The sequence below is a fragment of the Lactuca serriola genome, chromosome 8 (genome assembly GCF_051521515.1).
Source record: "Lactuca serriola cultivar US96UC23 chromosome 8, Lser_US96UC23_V15, whole genome shotgun sequence".
Classification (NCBI taxonomy): Eukaryota; Viridiplantae; Streptophyta; class Magnoliopsida; order Asterales; family Asteraceae; genus Lactuca; species Lactuca serriola.
Window position 1 is genome coordinate 70643787 of NC_136415.1, and position 20763 is coordinate 70664549.

Genomic DNA, 20763 nt, shown 5'->3' on the forward strand with positions numbered 1-20763 from the left:
CACAAAGTTCCATTCACATCTGCCATAATCCAGTCTAACATTTTAAAACCAAACACACTGCTCTACGCTATCACTTCATAAAAGATCATGTCAAAGATGGGAACATCGAGGTCCATTTTGAGAAAACAACAGATCAACATGCCGATATTTTTACAAAACCTTTAGATGAGAAGTCATTTTTAAGGATTTTGAATGGTTTGGGGATGATCAATGCAAATTCTGTCCCTGGTTCTTATTGATAGAAAAGGTGTCGAATATTTTGGTGTTTTACTAAATCGATACTATTCATGTTCAATGTTCGCATACTTTCTCTTTTTTGAAATTCCTCTAAATCATTCTGGACTCACTTCGCTTTGTGGGGGAGAAAGTTGTTCGACGTGTAATATCTTTCGAAGTTGTTCTTCTTACATCGAACGTCACCCGGTAACATTTTATAAGTTTGTTTTTGTTTGATTTGTTTCAAATATCAAAAATCCAAAAAGATTTTCTTATTTTTATCTTTGATTTTCAAAAACAAAAATCCAAAAAGATTTTATTATTTTTGTATTTTTTTTTAAAACACTAAAATTCCAAAAATATTTTCTTGTTTTTTACTTCATATTGTGTTTAACCTTTCATGGCTCATTGTGACAACATGCTAAGGTGGCGAATGCTCAACGATCATATTCAAAAAAGGAACAGGTATTGCTTTGAAATAATATAATAGTTAAGAGTCCCTAGATGCATGTTGTTGTATGTTTACCTCAAGCCTCATAGACTTTCTGTGTTCGAAGCATTAATGGATTTCTCACTACGAAAGTTCATTACCAATTAGGCTATATTCACATTAGTCAAAGAGCCACCTTTCTCTTCTCATATTGAGTAAAGAGATTTTTGTAAAGTCCATATATTTCGCATAGGTACAATGAGCTCCTTATAACCAATCTTTTCACCAAAATTTCTTTCATAATCACACACTTCGCTGCACATCCTCGACATCTCTGGTTAGAAACCAACCATAATGTAGATATTGCAACACTCTATGTTTATGATCCTAATTCATTCTTCTGTGGTGCTGGTAAAACGCAACAATCCCAACTACTAAGGAATTGAAGGTGAACATTTTTGTTCAAGATTATCACAAAACACTTGTTTCAGTACCTTTTTCGATATTCTAAATCATATTCCATTCAACATGAGTGATCTTGATAAAATGCTCTATAACCAAGACATTATTTCCCAACAAGGTCCAATACTTAATTTTTCTTGGAATGTGATTTCAGTCTAAATATCTTTTTGACCTCTTGTTATTTCAAAATATATCCAACCATACTTGTTCTTGACTACACTGGTCATCCAAGTAATTTTGTTCAGTTCAATCACACTTATGTTAAGTTGTGATATTGAGAGAGAAATTGAGCCTACCTTTTAAAACTATTGAAAAATAAGCTCTTCGATGCTCATCGATGAGTATTTGATTGTAATTCACGGGAAACCACGCAAACAGCTCGTCATCTCTCTTGATGTCAAATGAATAGATCTTTGCCCAGGATCCAACTGCTTTCGTATTAAATGTATTTGATATCACTAATCGCACATTTTTTTAATTTGATTCTTACTCATTCTTTGGCACACATTTGCACTGGAATCCTTGAGGTTTTGGGTAATACCAACTCGAAACCAAGATTTTGCAATGTCTGGCAAATGATTTCGCTTTACAAACCCAAAATCAAATGAGCCTAACCTCAAAGCAAAGGAATGATGTTCTTTTGATGCCGAATCAACAAGATGTCCTTGAACCATAGTTCGAACTATGTGGTGGTTCTTATCCGGTTGGGAACAACGAAATATTAGAAAAACGTGACGGTTCTGGATCTTTACGGGATTTGAGGAAAATGTGATGATCACTTTTATGACCTGGTGGTTTTTGCGACGACCGGTTAAATAACCAATGCAACACGTGGCAATATCTTATTGGTTACCGGTTCAAATTCAAATTATTCGTCGAGTGTTAAAGGAAATTAGTGGTGTTATTTGCAGACTTTATGCTATCTTGTCAAATTTCCTAAAATTCTCCGAAGTTCATTGTCTTCAAACAATCTTTGCAATCATAACAATGGCGGCTCCTAACAGAAATGTTGATCCCTCCAACAACACCAATGAAGAAGAAATCTCACAACTCCTGTTGAAGATTCAGAGCTCGAATCTTCGTCTACTGCCGACAGTTGATCAATATCAGGAACAGTTACAGATGTTGATTTTAGCCCTAAGTCACTTTGTTCTTTCTACGATGTTGTCATCGTCGTTTGTCATTCCAATGACTTGGCTGTCTCTTGCTGGTTCAACGACAATATTCAACAAAAACTAAGGTTGTTACCTTCCAATTGACGGACAACAAGTTGCAAAAGCTTACCAAGAAACGGTTTGCCCAAATCATGAAGCTACCGATCTCAGGTACTTTTTATGAAGTCACGAATGAACATGTTCTTCATATGTTCAACGAGATGGGTAATCAACCAATTCTAACTGGGATTAGTCTTTTTCACAAATCGAGTCTTCCCTGCATCTAGAATTTTCCATTTAGCATTGTACTGCTATGCTTGACTAGTCACAGTTCAGGTTTAGATAAGGCAAAATTAGAAGTGGATGCGATGATTACTAGTGTCTATTACGATTTGAATGTTGATTATGTAACACAACTATGGGAGGAATTTGGCACGACTATTACTCACACCAATGTGTCAAATGGTGTTTCTTGTGCACGATACTGGAGTCTAATTCTCATGGTGGTCTATATGAAAAGGAATGGATTTTGGTTCCTTCAGACGACAAAAAAGCTGAATTTTTGACATTGCAGGTTCGAAAATTGGTTGATGATGATCCAAGTCCTTTTTCCAAGTGTTGCTCGCATTCCAGATGCAATGCTGAGGCGTATCGATCCTAATAACCCAATTCTTATTCAGTACTTGGCATCCATTGATGCTGATGTTTATGTTGGTGTTCTTTTACCAAAATGGGCTGAGGGTTCTTTGAAAGATGTTAAAGCACCAAAGAAAAATAAGCAGACTGCGAAACCACAACCTGTTAAATAACATGTAGAGGAGGAAGTCTCTAAAGAAGTTATTCCCTCGAAGACTAGTATTCTCAAGCGCACTAAGAAGCCAGCCAAGAGACCTCGTCATTCTCCAGTCAGGTCAGTAGTTCCAAAACTTGAAGTTGATACCACTGTGCAACCCTAGCATGATTCATCACATACTCATTCTTCTCAAAAGGATATAAAGAAGATTTGTAAACCTCAGTTCAATAGATGAGGTGTGCTATTTCAAGACATTTATGTTCATGTTTCACCTGATTCAAATAAACGTCAAGCTCGAGAAATGGTCCAAAAGATTAAAAAGAAGAAACGACAACTCGAAGATCCACTTGACAAAGTCACTTTTGAAAGAGATAATAGAAGTGATAGTGAATGTTTTGATATTTGTAATGATGATTATGGGATTGGGTCACCTTGAAGGGATTCTCCTATCAAGTCAATTTTGGAGGAGACATGAAATCCTGGTGCCAATGTAAACGTATCTAATATGGATACGAACACCAATTCGAGTGATCACACATCTACATCCATCCCTGAGAAGACTAAGGTCATACCACCCTAGGTTTCGTAAACCGAGTCCCATACGGAGGAGGTTCGAACTTCATACATCAATGTGAATGTATCTAATACGGACACAAATGTTAATATGGGTGAATAGGTGTCGAACAAAGAAGCTTCTGTTACTTCAACTCTTGAAACCACTACTATTCCCACATCCATATGATGGATTATGAGCATAACATCATTCCTATGGTGTTCATGCAACCCTAATTTCTTTGATCTAGGTTTTTCTAATTAAACGTGCAACATTGAATACCAAAACAATAAACCCTAGATCTAACATACTATAATCAAATTAAACATATTATTAGGGTTTAGATCTTAGCTTGATTGTTATGCAGTAATAACAATCATAAACCTTCTTGATCTTGACTTCTGAAAGCTTAGTGCCTCAAGTGTTGCACCTCTAATGGAGTCACAAACACCATAAGCAACAAGATGACTTAGGAGAGGGAGGAGGAGCACCAAAAAATTTCCAAGATCTTCTAGAGAAAGCTTAGCCACGTTTTTGGAGCCTAAAGGGTTCCTTTTATACTTAGGCTTTTAGGGTTATCAACTAGCAAACCCTAATCCAATTGCTTAGGTCTTAAGCAGCCTATAGGATCCTTCCAGAAGACCCTTGGACGATTTCTATATGAACTTTCATATAAAATTCGTCCATGCTTCCTTTATGGATCCTAAGCCCAATTTTTGTAACTATCTTATAATTATAGTATTGGTACCCTTTATTTAATTAATCTCTTTTAGCCACAAAATTAATTATTGACTAATATTAATTAAACAATATGATTTCTCTTTTAATATATTATTCACATAATATATTAATAAATCCTAATTAATCCTTTTTCTCCTTAGTTCATCCTATCAGTTGCTATGGTGAAGGCAACCCAAAAGGACCATGCTCATAATCGGGTCAAGTACATACCAAAATAGTTATGAGCTTAGGCACATAATCCAACAGTCTCCTACTTGGATAAGTCTAATAACTATTTTGCATATGACTCCAGAACCTGATCATCAATTGTAGCTTTCAATGACAAAGAAGAATACAAAAGTGACGATTCTTTCGCGTGAGGAGGAAGTATGGTCATCAGTGAAGATCGTAAAGTGATGACTATTTCGCGTGAGAACTTGTTTGAAGGCATTATACAAAATTTTCGCTATGTGGTTGTTAGAGCGAATAATGTGGTTTGTGATTTTTTGATTGTTGATTTCCCACTGATGAACTTAAATGACTTGGTCAATGTGACATGGATTTTAAGTAATGTTGATGTTTTAAAGCTGCTAGAGAACAAAAAGGATATTTTCTCATTGGCTTTGCTCATATAAAGGTGTTCATTGATAACTATTATGATTGCCTCGCAATCACCGATATTTAGTTGGCTTTGGTTGTTAACAAGACCTCGAAAGTTCCTCAATCCTTGCTGAAGGGGAAGATTAACATCGACCAGTATAAAAATGGGGAAATTATACATCAACCTCTGGGAGTTGTATTTTGAGGGAAGAACAAGAATGGAAGGATGACAAAGTTCTTGTTGCAAGTATGTGATGTGGAGAGGTATTCGAATTCTCAAAATACAAATCTTCTCATTTGAATCAACAATTACAAAAAGAATGAAGCAGAAGACAATGCTGAATTCGAAAGACGATTATGTGGTATATGGAGATTCGCAATGTACTTCTATAGACTATGAAGCTTATGACGTGATTTCGTCTTTTCTCACTAGGGAGGGGATTGTAGGGTTCGAAATGTATAGTGAGAAATCGAAATAGGACTAAGTATGTTAGGGTGCGAAATCGTGTATTTGAAGTGTATGTATTTGCAAGGCACGTCTCGAAGTCGAACTCTAATGTTCAGTCCTTGTATTTTTTGCGCATCTGTAACACTATATAAATAGAGTAGGTATAAGGAAAGAGAGTAACTTTTGGGATGTCCATCATTGTATTCTCTCTTGAACTTCTGTACTCTTTCAGACATTAATGAGCCAATAAGATCTTATTTACTTGACATGTTCTTATTGCGTTTAGTGATTGATTTCGTATTCATAACTCGATTCTTACAAACATCATATATATATATATATATATATATATATATATACTCAAAAATAAAAAACTTATAATTGCAATAAGGGTCGTTTTTTTTGGTTCGTTATGGTCATTTCAAGATATTTAAATTCTGAGGATTGGTCATGTTGAAAACTTTATTATTTTGAATGCTCTTACTTTGTGTCATCAGACAAAGTTTAAGTTGTCATGCATTAAGCAACTAAGCATCATGAATTAATCATGATGGTATTATCAATCAAGTGTACAACTATGAAAAAACAGAGCAATGGAGCTTTTCCAAAGACAAATTGAATGTTAATGTGTATGAGCCTATACAAAATCACAATCTTCTTAAATATGATTACGCGCCCTAAAGGTTTAAGAATCATTGAGTTGAAACATAACAACCTACCGAATATGTGTATGCTTGTAAGCAAATAGCAGCAATGAGGTAATAAATTGAAAGTAACCGCACAGATAAACAACACCTTCTCTTTTTAAGTAATTATAAAAAGCGTTAGACATAAAAGAAGAATCTGGGACACTAGAGAAGCAGAGAGATTTTTTTGTCAGCATACTCTTTTACATAAGCCATTTTTTGAAACGTGCTTTGCCTCAAACACGGCACACAATCGTGTTATTTGTATCACATTATACTCATAATGGCTTTATAAACCTAAACCCATTAGAACTCACCCCCCTCCCCCCCCCCCCCCCCCCCCCCCCAAATAATACCAACTACCAGTATCCATATACAACTATATAGTCTATCAGCGACAAAATTTATAATCACTTTTCACAAACATTTGATGATACGAGAATAAAATATCAACCAACCAAGTGTAACTTGTAGAAATGTAGTAGTCACATATATCATACGCGAAAGACAAACATTTTACCATATAATTTTCAATCTAATCAGTTCAGATGTAAGTGTTTAAAACAAAAAGAACAGCATGAATAATAAACAAACCACTAAAAATATGAGAGTTTAAAAGCAACAGATTCATAAAAGTAAAAATGGTATAGACCACAGATCATTTAACGGTAATAATGCAAACGAAAGGGTTGAGAGCCGGAACGAGGAACTGGTGAATAATCAAGAAGACTTGTTGGAAGGGGTTTATACATGACCAAGAGGAGTCCATATAATCTTGACAGAGGACTTTGAATCATGTTGGATCCTAAATGTCTTTCGATAATCAACTTCATCATCCCAAAATTCTGAGGAATCTGGTGTGACTTTTGTTGTTTGCATCGGATCATCTTTAGGAACAAGTGCAGTTCTAAACCTATACTCATCTCCATACAAATGCCCCTTGTCTAATGAAAAGGAAATGATATTGTATGTTGAATTCAAGCATCCAGTGTGCCTCAATGAGCTGAAGGAAACATATCCTACAAATATGTGACCATAATGAGTCTCCAGTGTTTTGTTAGACTCCTTACCAAACTCTGAGTGAACAGCTTGAAAATCTTTTTCTGCACCCTGCTTGATAATTATATCAGCAGCTAGATCACGCTTGTTGCAGTTCACGAACATCAAAATCCCACAATAGTTAATGTACCAACCATGTGGAAGTGGCATGGTAAACGTCTTCACCCAGTCAAGCCGAAGTACGAGCCCGCTCCAAATGTCAATGTGTGAAAAATTGATATTGATAAAGTAATTTTTGGCGTTTCCCTGTCACAGTGAACATTTGATTATGATTAAACTTTTCTCATTTGGTAATTGGTTCATATGAAGGGTGAAATTCAAAAGCCAAACCTGGAGCATGGAGTCTAGTAATATGTCAACACCAAGTGGACCAAGATTTATGTCCCCCCAAAGTGAGACTTTCCACAGCCATTTACAGTTTGAAATGTCTCCAAAGCTTTCAAGTGAAATACAACCATCCGCTATAATAACAGCTATACTTGATGGCAGCTCTGACAATTCTACAAGTTGTTTGCAGTCTGATACGTTGAGATAGTGGAGCCGGGGAACTCGCAAGAGACTAAAATCCAACCATACAAATCTATTTCCGGCTAGATTGAGTTGTTGCAAGTTGGGCAACTCACAAATAGCAGAAGATATGATGTCTCCATCTCCCAAATTGCACCACTTGAGCTCCAGCTTTCTTAAGCATCCATTAATAAGCTTTATCCCTATGTGATCCATGCTGTTGTGAGGTAGAAAAGGCCTTTGAAGATGTTTTAGACTCTCCATACTTTGTTGGGTTGTTGAAGAACTGAAAAGTTTACAGCAGCCTGACAGTATAAGAGTCTCGAGTTTCTTCAACAGGGTAATGGGTGGAAGCATCTTAAGATTGTGACATTTAATCTTTACACAAACAAGTTTTTTCAAACGTCCAAATGAAGGATGGATCTCTTCCAACGACCAAGATTCCCTAACAATTAATGTTTCAAGGTTTGGAAGCCCGTCAAAATCAGGTGTCTTCATTAGCCTTGTCAAGTAAAAAAGATTGATCATCCTCAAATTTGGCAGATACTGTATACAAGGGTGCACATAAGTCAAAAAATTGCCACCATATTTATGTACAATAATAAAGAGTTCATGGAAAACGGGGATATATATATATATATATATATATATATATATATATATATATATATATATATATATATATATATATCACTGTTGTAAAAATCCCGACTAGGTCCCGATTAATCGATTAATCCCTAGGCGTTACTCGACCGATTAGAGGGCGCCTAGCGATTAATCCCTGCATACATAACGCATGAAATATTATAAAACGATGAAATTTTAACATTTTGAAGAAGTTTTATTTCAATAGAAACTATTTGAGGCATGATTAGTGTTGTATTAATCATATTAACCTATTTTGTTATCATATTAGTGGTATTTATGAACTTTGATATGATATTACTCATACTTAATTTTTTTAAATTTAACAAATTAGCAATTAATGGTCCCCGATTAATCCCCCCATAAATCTCTGCCTAGCCGATTAATCCTTTGACCCTAGTCTACCGACTAACTAACGTCGAGCGTTTTTACAACCTTAATATATATATATATATATATATATATATATATATATATATATATATATAGAGAGAGAGAGAGAGAGAGAGCAACTTAGTTTAATCATTCACTTTGTTTTCATCAATTAAACAATAAGAATTACCTTATAACCTTCCCAAAGTTGTTTATGCATGAGACAAGTCAACGTTAGACAACACAACTCCCTTGGAGGAAAAAATTCTGGCATTAATGAAAGCCTACTCTCCGAATCCAACAATTCACCTCCTATCGTTCCAAGTCTCAAATCAATCCACCGCAATTTTTTCATGTTTCCCACAATCTGAAGAAAAGGTTCTGCTTCTACACTTGTTGAACAAGAAAAGTTAATAGCTTCAATCTTGTGAAGGTCCTAGGATACATGAACAAAAATGGTGATCAGGCTTGATATATATATATATATATATATATATATATATATATATATATATATAGAGAGAGAGAGAGAGAGAGAGTCAAGATCAAATAAGAAGGAAATTTTTGTAGGAAGGTAAGAAATTTTTTATATACATATTTTCTTAGGAAAAAAATGAAATGAATCATTAGATGATTCAAAAGTAAGATGATTCACAAGAAAAAAATTTGGAAAAAACACTTATGATTCATTTTTAGGTAAATCAAGAAAAAAATTCACTTTTATAACAATTTTAGTGAATATCAACAAAATCATCGTAAAAATGAATCATCGAAATATTTTTTCGGGACTTTTTTTTTTGTGAATCATGTTATTATTGATTCATCTAATGATTCATTTATTTTGCTCGCCAAAAAAATAAGTCGAAAAAAAAATTCTTAACTTCCTACCAAAAAAAATTTCTTATCAGATCTCTCTCTCTCTCTCTCTCTCTCTCTCTATATATATATATATATATATATATATATATATATATATATATATATATATAGGTTATAATGTGGATAAATATCTATTGTGCAGACGTGTGAAGAGTGCTATTCTATTAGAATGACTAAGAGAATAAGTTCTTTAATAATGTGAATACGTTCAACCTCACATAACTATCGTTATTATCATACATTCTTACTAATTTTTGTCCATTTTTGTTTTCACACATCGTTTCTCGCTCGTTTTGATTTTTACATAATACGATTCAATAAACATTCTGATAGAGTGAGAATCATAAAAAAAAATATAATAACCTTATAGACGATTTAATTAGTGAGAATGTGTGATAATGACAATAGTTATGTAAGGTTGAACGTATTCATATTACTAAACAACATATTTTCATTGTTATTCTCACAAAATAACACTATCCACACGTCTACACAATAGATATCCATCCATATTTGAACATATATATATATATATATATATATATATATATATATATATATATATATATATATATATATATATCATAAAAAAGTAGCTTAACCACTACCGTCACGGGTACATCCATAGCACATATTTTTAGAACATCCTCTTCCTTCCAAAGTCTACTATGTTTTTCAGGATTCTTAGGGTCTCCCCCTCTAACAATGTAGTGTGCCATTTCTTGTATCAAATCATGCATGCCAAACCTTCCGTTCGAAATAGTTATAAGAGACTTTTGCATCAACACCTTTATGCCTATAACAGGGTGAAAACCACAAGCATCTAGTATCATCATTACCCTTTCATCTTTATCATGCCCTTTAAAGAAACATGCGATATCTAGGAATAACTCTCTCTCCATAGGAATAAGTCCATCAAAGCTGATTTTTAGCTTTTCCAAAATATTAGCATGTGGGATTTCTTTCAATCTAGCCAAGGCACTCCTCCACATATTCATATCTTTGTCACATAGAAAACGACCAAGAACTCTAAGTGCTAACGGGAGCCCACCAGCATAAGAAACCACATCTTTTGAAAGCAACTCGTAATCTTCTATACGTCTGTGACCTCGGGGTGCATGCTTGCAAAACAATTTCATAGCCTCATCATCGTTTAACAAGATAATATTGTGTACCACATCTACTTTGTGCGCAGTTAATACATGCTCATCTCTAGTTGTGATAATTATTCGACTTCCTTCACCGAACCAATCATGTGATCCTGCTAACTCTTCTAAGTGCTCAAGGTTGTCAACATCATCAAGAACAATCAACACCTTTCTATGGCGTAACCTATCCTTTATCATGTGCCTTCCTTCTTCAACTCTCCCTATATGTACTTGCTTTTGTTTTAAAACACCACAAAGAATTTTTTCTTGCAATCTTACCAAACTGTCTTTATTACTTGATTCCTCCCGAATATTTTTTAAAAAACAACAACCATCAAACTTGCAAGAGATTTCATCATAAATAGAAGAGGCAAGAGTAGTCTTACCACCACCCCCAACCCCCCATATTCCAATCATGCTCTTACCTCCTAACCCGATTTGTAAGTTTGATTTTATATTTTGCATGCGAGCCTCTACTCCAATCAAGTTGTCATTCACACTTGAAGTTACGAGATGCAACCTATGCGAAATTGTCTCAACAATCTCTTTGATGCACTTTGACTCATGTCTGCATATTAAGTATACAAGGATCATTAACATATATTGTTGGTTAGGGTTAAGAACAACAAAAAACAAAATTAAAGATTTAAAGAAAAAAATAAGGAACACAAGAATTAGCATGGTTCACACGATTGTGGTAATCATGCTAAGTCCACGGGAGAAGTAGAGAGGTTTCTACTAGCTTAGGAACATTAAGGTTTACAGTAACATGAGATCTATATTCGCAAAGAATATAGGCCTAAAGATGTATATGGCTTGGATTCTATTAAGCCAAAGTCTATGTTTATGGAAACACCATCGGATGAGGAAATGACGAAACAAAAACCTCCAGGACACCTCATCCTTGGCCAATCTGGATATCTTTGTCTGGAAACTTAAATCTGTCTCTGTTCTCTACCAAAATCTCTAGGCTATTGGCCACCAAAATATCTATCTACTCAAGCTTCTAAAATCTCAGGGCCCAAATCTCTGGACCATTGCTAAGTTGCTACTGAGACTTCTGCTGAGTCTCCATAGGGACTCCAATAAGGTTAAGAAGCAATCAGACTCTACAACTCAACAAGCTCCCATTGACAAATTGCGTCATTATAAACTACTACTCTAGATAATGTCTACTTTGTGAGTTCTTAGCAAATGTTAACCTCTATTAGTAGTGATCATTATTCGGCTCCAATCAAGTGACGTAGTTAAAGCCTCTGTTTTTCAATTGAAGTCATTAACATTATCAAGAATAATTGAAACATTTATGTAATAGCCTACTATTTATCATGCATCTCCCTTCTAACCTTCTTCATAAAGTACTACCAATTATCATGCATCTTCCTTTTCATCATGTACTACCAGTTTTGTTTTCAAAATAGCTAATATAACTCCTTCCTATATATTTCGTTATTGGATTATTGCTTAGCACCAGTATCATTATTTGCATTGTTGTACACGACTAGTTGTTCTCGTGAACATGTACTTTATCATCAAGAATTTTTGGTTTTATCCTTTTAAATCTTAATAGTACAAATCTAAGGGGGTGTTCGGGAAGTGTTTGGACCAGTACCAAACGTAATAAGCTAATAAGTTATTTTTTAGTGTTTGGAAAATTCTACTTATATGTGTAATGAAGAAGTAAATTATCTAAAACTTATTATTTAAGTAAATAAGCAAGGAGGGAGTAACTTATCAAAAACACTTTATTTAAGTTGATAAATGCTTTTAATGATCTCTTATCCAAACACTTAAAATAGCTTATAACCGGTGTCAAACCGCAATAAGTCAATAAACACTTCAAATAAGTAATCTAAACACCCCCTCAATGTCTTGCAGAGCAAACATATCTTAAGCAAAAAAAAGTACAAAAGCAAATAAGAAAAATCACCCGTTGGCAATGTGCTCAGGTTCCCATCCAGAAATGTTACTTGCATCCATAAGTGCTTTTCTGCATGATTCAACATTCTTGGCATTTTCCAATTCATATTTGGCAAATCCTTCTCCATATTTCCGTTTTTGCTTTCGTACTTCGGAGGGATCCACGTCATAAAATATGGGCATAACGATTAGCCCTCTTGTATCCTTGCATTTCATAATATATGCAAGTTCATCTAAGCACCATGACGATTCTGCATAGTTTTCAGAGAATACGATGACAGCAATCTGTGATTCTTCTATAGCCTTCATAAGGGTTGGACCAATCAACTCACCCCGAGGAAGTGTTTCGTCATCCTTGTAGGTGTAGATCCCTTGTTGTTCAAGAGCTGTGTAGAGATGATCCACAAAAGTCTTGCGAGTATCTTCTCCTCTAAAGCTAAGAAAAACATGGTACTTCCACGGTTGAGTAGAAAAGGCCGGAACAGAAGGAGAAGATGATGAAGATGCCATGGATGTGTTGATTTGTTGAGATAGAATGTATGTGGTTTGAGCACCTCAATGAAATGAACTTTACATAGAGAGATCCGAATTTCCAATAATCAGTATAACCTGTTATCATGTAGAAAAAACCTTGTTAGAACTGATAATTGAAACAAATGGTTACCATGTAGAAAATCTCATTACTAGTATCCTTACAAAAAAAAAAATTCATTTTTTTGTCATAATAAGTCCTATAGTATAATACAAGTTATAATTTAAAAGATTTACGTGATGTGAGTTCTTTTTCACAAAATCACATTAAACAAATAAATTTTTATACTTCTAATTCTACATTTGAGATTTTTTTAAAATACATGGAGAAAATTTTCCAGCAACGCTAAACTTTATCAGACTCTTTCTAAACTCAATACTTTGCAATCAACTTAACTTTTCAAGTTATACTTCATTTTCATAGGATTTGTTCCTTAAGTTATTCTTTTAGTTTGAACTGATTTGAGTATGTGGATACGTTTCCTCCACCGTGCCACCTTTTTCTCTCAATACTCTAGATCAATTAACAACACAACGCAGTGAAAATAATAACCTCATCATTACATACCCACCATTTACCTAGTATATGAAAAAAAATCATGCTTGAAGTACATTCCTCGAAATGATCTTACTCAACTTCTTAGTTTAGCAAACTCTATCTATAAACCCAAATGTAATCATTTATGTAGTTACAGCTCCATGTTACTATATTTATTTTCAGATCTCCATATTGTTAACCATTATAATATACCATTACATATATATATATATATATATATATATATATATATATATATGAACTCAAATTATTCTCCATAACAACTAAGAATACCTGCTCTTTGTTCTTCTTACCAATGAAGACCCATAACCTCCATGGCAAATAAGAATGTGTAGTCTCAACGATAAACATAAATGCATAACCTCGTTAGTGAACTTAAATGTACAACATTTTATAATATATAAAAAAAATAAAATAAAATAAAATAAAATAAAAAGTAAAAGCATTATCTCCATGAAATTTATAAACACATGCCTTTCATAACAACTAATAAATGTATAACAAAAGATATAATATAGCTTCCATGATAAATGTAATTACATGGCTCAATCTATCATGACCTTCATATATTATATGTATATAATTGATTAATTTCAACAGTTCACAACATATATGGCTCCATCTATCATGAAAACTACCTCCATGGTATTGCAATAAGCCAATCACATTACCTGTCCTGTACTGATCTAACATTACTTCCAGAGTAACATATAGAAACTACCTCCATTGCATTTGAATAAGTTTATCTCCATAGTAGTAATTAACTTATCTCCATGGCACTTAGTATTTCTATTTGTAGCGCCTCCATCTATAAATGTTAGTTGCTGAATTGGTCATATTCATGGTTCTAAATGCATGCACCATCTATAATTTATATATGTATGACCTCCATGGTATAGATAACTACTTGAACAATGAGCAGACTCATATAAGTATGCATATAATCAACTATGTACACACTCGAATCTTGACATACTTTTGATATTCACATATTAGCACTATCTCTCATTCATTACTATTAGTACTAGTTCTAGTATTAATACATTAAAGCGTATACTCCTTTCTATACACACGTGTATGTCACACTCTTCTTCATGCCAATGGTCTCTTATGGATTAAACCTCTCTACCCTTGGGATTTGTTGTTGTATGCTAACCAGTATGTCAACCATCCGTTGATATAACCTACACATTTAATCATAATTTGGTCCTATTTCCATATATGACCTTCAATTGTATGACTCATTAACTACTTATATCACCATCATGACACAACACCTATGGTGCTATGAGCTATCTACAAATTGGAACCAAGAACATCATCATGTGAATGATAAACAATTTCCTTTCCTGTATCCATAATGGATTATCACTTACCTTTATACAACCCTAAGTGATATTTATGTTGCTGAAATAAAATCCAATAAGAGCATTGGGTGCCAAATAAACATCAATGCCATGTATCACAGTATCTGATTTAAAAAGGTTAATTATAAGTCATCAGGACATATTGTAGATGATACTACTTCCTTCAAAGTCCCAACTCCCAACAATAGATCCTTGACCTATGTTAATAGCATATGGGCATTCTCATCATTGAACTTACTCCATATTGAATTTCCCAAATATTCCGTAACTTTAGCAATACACGAATTTAAGTAGTGCCAAGAGGTGCACACCCAGGACCAATCCCCTATCAAAGATTCGCCATTCCCCTATTTGGTTTTCATTTTGTATCCTCAACACATATAAGCATCATTAGGCTCATTTTCCCCCTAATTCCATTCATTTATAGCATACACAACAACATATTAACTTTCAAAATTGTTTAATTTAATCATATAACTATACTAATTATATATAAAAAAAATCTCAATTTTGACTAAATCTGGTCAAATACATGTCGGACATTCCACATCGATATTTTTCTTAACTCGTTAAACAAGTTACTCAACTCGCACAAAACTTTATTAAAACTTCGATTTCTTTACTGATAACTTATACGTTATCAATTTATCGGTTAGAGGAACGTACCTCGAATTCCCAGCGACACCAAACTTTAGCAGACTCGCTTTCTAAGCTCTTAACTTTGCAATCAAATTACCTTATACATCAATTTCCATATAGTTCTTCCTTAATTTATTCTTTCAGCTTGAATCGATCGATTTGAGTTGGTGGATACCTTTCTATACCGTTTGACACTTCTCTTTCAATTCTCTAGATCGGTCAACGAGGGAGTGAAAATAATGCGAAAGATTTCCTTACGTATAACTCGTGGTTTGAAGTTTCAACATTTAGTCCTCACACTTTTATATTTTACCTTTTCACCACATAGCCTTAAATCTTATAAATATCCCAAAAGTTATATTTTATCACGAGAAATTAAATATCTTCCTACTTTTTGTTCCTATATATCCTCAGGGACGGACGCAGACGCAGGAATTGATAGTAGGTGTTGCCGATTTTTTTTTCCGGTCAAACATAATATAAAACCAAAACTAATTCATTATGTCTAATACAAATAAGCGATCCATTACATAAAAGTTAAAACCATAAAAACAATCTATCATCTATTACAATTTAAATTTGTCCTCTTCGTGCGGACATCTTTTGAAACTGTTCCATTACCTTTTCATTCTCAACTTTCACAAGTGCTTCGATCTCAACATAGCAAAGCAACGCATCGTTCAAAAACTCATCGCCAATCTTGTTGCGCAAGTCGGTCTTCAAGAGCTTCATCTTCGAAAAACATATTTCTACACTAGCGGTTGCTACAGGTAATATCAAAGCTAACTTTAAAAGCTTATAAACCAAATGATAAGACCGATGTTTCCCCGTACTAACCATCAAACGAGAAAACTCGGAAATTCCTTTCAAAGTGGTAAAACGCTCATCTTTGATGGAAGAGTGATAAAATATCTCAAGTTGTCCTTCAAGATCTATCAAATCCGAATCATCAAAGTCATACTTGTACAACTTAGCCAACTTCAACAACTTTGATTTGTCAAATTGTGAAAATGAATCACAAGGGCTCAAAGCACCCCATGTATTCTAGTAACTGGGTGCTTGTTTCACTAAATCGATCCCGGTATTCTGTCAGTTGCATATCTACCACCGTGTTGAAGATTTCAACCTCAAAGTGAAATCTATTGGTCTTTGTGGTCGTACGGTTTCTCGCACCAATATAAAAATCCTGCATTTCCAGAGTAGCAATATTGTGTGTTTGACAAAAAGAGGATACATTTGGCAAAATGGTAGCAAACCCCGTGTCTCTTAAAGATTACAATGCGTCCATTGTCCCTCTAACCATCGAAGCCGCTTCTAAAATGTCTAGATCTTTTTTTTGAAGTTGCTTTGATAATGTACCCGTGAGGTGTAAAATGGCATACATCATATACAAGTAAAACACGAACTCATAAGATTGAAAATATGCTAAAATTCCGGACACTTGTTGGCGGTTTGCCAATGACCCTCCATCCACTTTCACAAATTCTAAAACCACAAGAACATCCGCAAACAACTTCATCAGACTTGTGAGTGTGTTGAAATGTGAACCCCATCTTGTATCTCCCGCCCGAACAAGTGTAGTCTCTTGATTTAACCCTCTTCCCATTTCAAGTTCACCACTACATAAGTCTTTTTGCACCCTTTTTCTTGCTTGTTCCCGTAGCAAGTCTTTTCTTTTACACGAGGCACAAACAACATTAACCACCAACGAAATTTGCTCAAAAAAGTCACTAACACCATCATGCTTCTTTGCTACATCTACAACCACCAATTGAAGTTGGTGTGCAAAGCAATGTACATAAAAAGTTGTGTCATTCTCTTGTAATATCAAAGCTTTCAAACCATTGAATTCCCCTCGCATATTGCTAGCCCCATCATAACCTTGTCCTCTTATCTATTAAAAAAATTGAAAAATATATAAATAATATAACACAAAGCTAATTAAATTAAATTGAAGTAACAAAAAAGTAAAGAATAAATTACCAGACTAAAACTCAACTTATTACTTGTAAGTACTTCATTTAAGGCGTTTTTGAATGTCAAAGAGGATGTATCCTTCACGTGCACAACTCCGATGAATCTTTCTTCACAAAGCCAAGACTATCAACATATCGCAAAACAATAGCCATTTGTTCCTTTTTTGAGACATCGCTAGATTCATCAATCAATAAAGCTAATACATCTTGACCAATCTCTTGACGAATACTTAAAAGTACTTCTTGTGCAAAACATTGCACAAGTTCTTTTTGAATTTTAGGGCAAATAAGTTGATTGTTCTTAGGAGCATTTTCTAAAGTATTGTTGAAAATATCTTCACTAGTCTCTCGAATGGCTTTTAACACTTCAATGTAAAGTCCTCTATTTTCCGAGTTAACCGACTCATCATTACCAAGAAACGGTAAATCGGTCTTCAATAAAAGTCTAACAACAATAATAGAAACACGTAATCGCGCTTTATATTTATGGTCCTCCGCTTCGGTTTGCCTCCTCAAGACTACATTAATAGCTTGTTTTTCTCTCAATAAAAAGTCACACTTTTCTCTTGCTTTGTTGTGAAAACTATCAACATTACCCACATGAGTCCGAAATGCATTTTTTTTATTCCAAGTATCAAAACCTTGGGAAACAAATGCATCTCTCCCTCCTTTTGGTCCCATGAGGTCTCCACATACATAACAATATAAACAATATGCTTTTTTATTTTTCACACTATATTCCAACCAATCAAAATTGTTAAACCATGAAGGAACGAAGCTTCTTAATCTATCACCTATTTTATTTTTTGGAAACTTATGTAGCCTTATTTGACAAGGTCCTTGAAGCAAATATGCCCTTCTTACATCATCTCTTATATTTGAGGCATAACTTGTAATCATTGGCCTATCCGTCGGGTCCTTTGGAAGATCTTTCAAATCAACACCATCATTAGTTTCATTAGAGCATGGTGTTTGTGGAATTGCATTAGAGACCGAAGGAATTGATTGGTTGGTGATTGGTGTTTGGGAAGATCCTTCACCACTTTCATTAATATTAGGTCTTGGTCTTTTGGTAAGAAAACCACCAAGGGTAACCTACAATTCAACATTAAGCTAAATAACTAATAATTTCACCAAATCATCCAATAGCTTCAATAAAAAGTCAAAACATAACCACTTGGGTTGTGGTGACTTGGTAAGGCATGTGGAAGATATGGTGGATAACCTATTGACCCGTGTTCAAATCCTGGCACTACTCAGCCCTTGTGGCCATGGAGGTTCGCCTGCAGTGACTCCAGGGCATGAGGCAAAGTCTCATGTTTGCAGCGGGGGATTAGTCGGTGCGCGTAAGCTGGCCCGGAAACCCTCGTTAGGGAAGTTCCCTTTCCAAAAAAAAAAAAAAAAAGTCAAAACATAGAAATTAAACCAAATCAAAATTGAATTTCAATAAAGACAATATGACATAGCAATTTTATTTCACCAAATCAATCAATAAGTCAATAACATCAATGAAAATATAGCAACTTCACGAATTCAAGATAAAAACATAGCAATTTCAACCTAAACAAATTGGTAAAATTTCACCAAATCAATCAATAAGTCAATAACATCAATGAAAACATAGCAATTTCACCAATTCAAGATAAAAACATAGCAATTTCAACCTAAACAAATTGGTAAAATTTCACCAAATCAATCAATAAGTCAATAACATCAATGAAAACATAGCAATTTCACAAATTCAAGATAAAAACATAGCAATTTCAACCTAAACAAATTGGTAAAATTTCACCAAATCAATCAATAAGTCAATAACATCAATGAAAACATAGCAATTTTACCAATTCAAGATTAAAACATAGCAATTTCAACCTAAACAAATTGGTAAAATTTCAATTTTCAAACACTTACTTGTTTCATTCTTAGCTAGGGCTTGGTCACTTGGAGTCGAATTGAACAATTGGGAATCGATTTTTGCTACTCAATCAACAAGATACTCAAGAAATTAGAAGGAATTAGCAATTGAAGCATCAAGCACCAAGCAAGTCTTCGTGAGGGCTGAGGCGTGCGTCACAGTCGAAGTCTCGAAGTCGACTTCACTGTGTCGATGACTTTTTTTTTTTTTGCTTTATGTTTTGCTACTCATCTCATCGGCCGCAAGTTTTTTTTGCCATTCTCCCAATTGGATCAAAAGATCCAATTATCCAAATGAGCTTTGGGCTACACTAGTTTTTTTTTTTGGGCTAAAATTAATAGGCTTTTTGGACTACTAATATATTTTTGGGCTTGGTTGATCCAATTGGGTGGCAAAAAAAAATTCGTAGTTGCCAATTTTTTTTACGTAGTTGCCAATTTTTTACGTAGCTGCCAATATATAAAAAAAATTTTGAAAAAATTTACAGTGCATATACGAAAACTACAAAACCGTCCCTGCTTCTCAATCATTCGCCCTACATATCAAAGATGTAAGTTCCTGAAATCTTACAACTTACAAAACGCTTTTAAGCAAATAGCACTTGTATCACGACAACAACCCATGGCCGTAGAAACTGAGAGTTTGGAGGAAGAATGCAGGACAGTAGCAGCAATGTGAAAAGGAGCAGAGAAGAGGACGGATTTTTATAAGTTTATTCTTCACATAAGAAGGTTGCAGTTTATACTCATAATAGGCTTACAAATGTTGGGTTTTTAATCTTGATAGGTTGTTATTTTAGTAGTGTTTTAGTATTTAGTTTATCTAGTGAATTAAATAAATGTTAGTAAGTTGAAAGTGTCAATGAAGGACCGGGTATTAGGGAGTATTAGAAGCATGATTGCTGCTGGAAAGGTGGGCACATGAGTTTTACTATTTCCTGCTAGAGTTTAGCATGTATAGCTATAAATAGTCTCATATCTATTGAATAAAGTGTGCAGTTTTTTTTCTAGTCAAGAACACTTCTTTTCTCTATATATTTCTCATATACTAAACAGAGGGTGTTTTCTTTAGTTTGTGAGTGAGAAGAGTGAGACCTGATCCAACAACAAACATATTAACGTTTTACCTCATCTTTAGAATACCCTCGGTATCTATATACAGCACAAATCGTATGGTCTATCAAC

The 20763-nt window shown here is 34.2% G+C and overlaps 2 protein-coding genes across 3 annotated transcripts; both read right to left on the reverse strand.

Moving 5' to 3' along the window:
• Window positions 1-6559: 6559 nt before the first annotated feature.
• LOC145065931 (TMV resistance protein N-like) lies at window positions 6560-15928 on the reverse strand. Of its 2 annotated transcripts, none has more exons than XM_079013049.1 (6): window positions 15716-15928; window positions 12603-13201; window positions 10133-11240; window positions 8836-9081; window positions 7452-8174; window positions 6560-7367 (listed from the first exon to the last, which is right to left on the reverse strand). In XM_079013049.1, the coding sequence occupies exons 2-6, from the start codon at window positions 13100-13102 to the stop codon at window positions 6807-6809; spliced, it is 3138 nt and encodes a 1045-aa protein (XP_078869175.1). In that variant the 5' UTR covers window positions 13103-13201; window positions 15716-15928; the 3' UTR covers window positions 6560-6806. The 2 variants fall into 2 exon arrangements, with proteins under 2 accessions (XP_078869175.1, XP_078869176.1); XM_079013050.1 differs by lacking the exon at window positions 15716-15928 and adding an exon at window positions 13956-15706.
• A 333-nt stretch (window positions 15929-16261) lies between these two features.
• LOC145067003 (uncharacterized) lies at window positions 16262-19584 on the reverse strand. Its single transcript, XM_079014233.1, has 6 exons — window positions 19576-19584; window positions 17836-18759; window positions 17672-17788; window positions 16989-17582; window positions 16794-16874; window positions 16262-16675 (listed from the first exon to the last, which is right to left on the reverse strand). The coding sequence occupies exons 1-6, from the start codon at window positions 19582-19584 to the stop codon at window positions 16262-16264; spliced, it is 2139 nt and encodes a 712-aa protein (XP_078870359.1).
• Window positions 19585-20763: the final 1179 nt, after the last annotated feature.

Excerpts from the sequence above, each read along its gene's own strand:
- LOC145065931 (XM_079013049.1), bottom strand. The coding sequence starts at position 13,102 with ATGGCATCTTCATCATCTTCTCCTTCTGTTCCGGCCTTTTCTACTCAA. Across the intron at positions 8,175-8,835 it reads AACTTTGGGAAGGTTATAAG|TATCTGCCAAATTTGAGGAT; the intron begins GTAATTCTTATT and ends CCTTGTATACAG. Across the intron at positions 7,368-7,451 it reads TACTAGACTCCATGCTCCAG|GGAAACGCCAAAAATTACTT; the intron begins GTTTGGCTTTTG and ends TCACTGTGACAG.
- LOC145067003 (XM_079014233.1), bottom strand. Across the intron at positions 17,789-17,835 it reads TGATTGATGAATCTAGCGAT|TCTTGGCTTTGTGAAGAAAG; the intron begins GTCTCAAAAAAG and ends ATATGTTGATAG. Across the intron at positions 17,583-17,671 it reads ATAAGTTGAGTTTTAGTCTG|ATAAGAGGACAAGGTTATGA; the intron begins GTAATTTATTCT and ends TTTTTTTAATAG.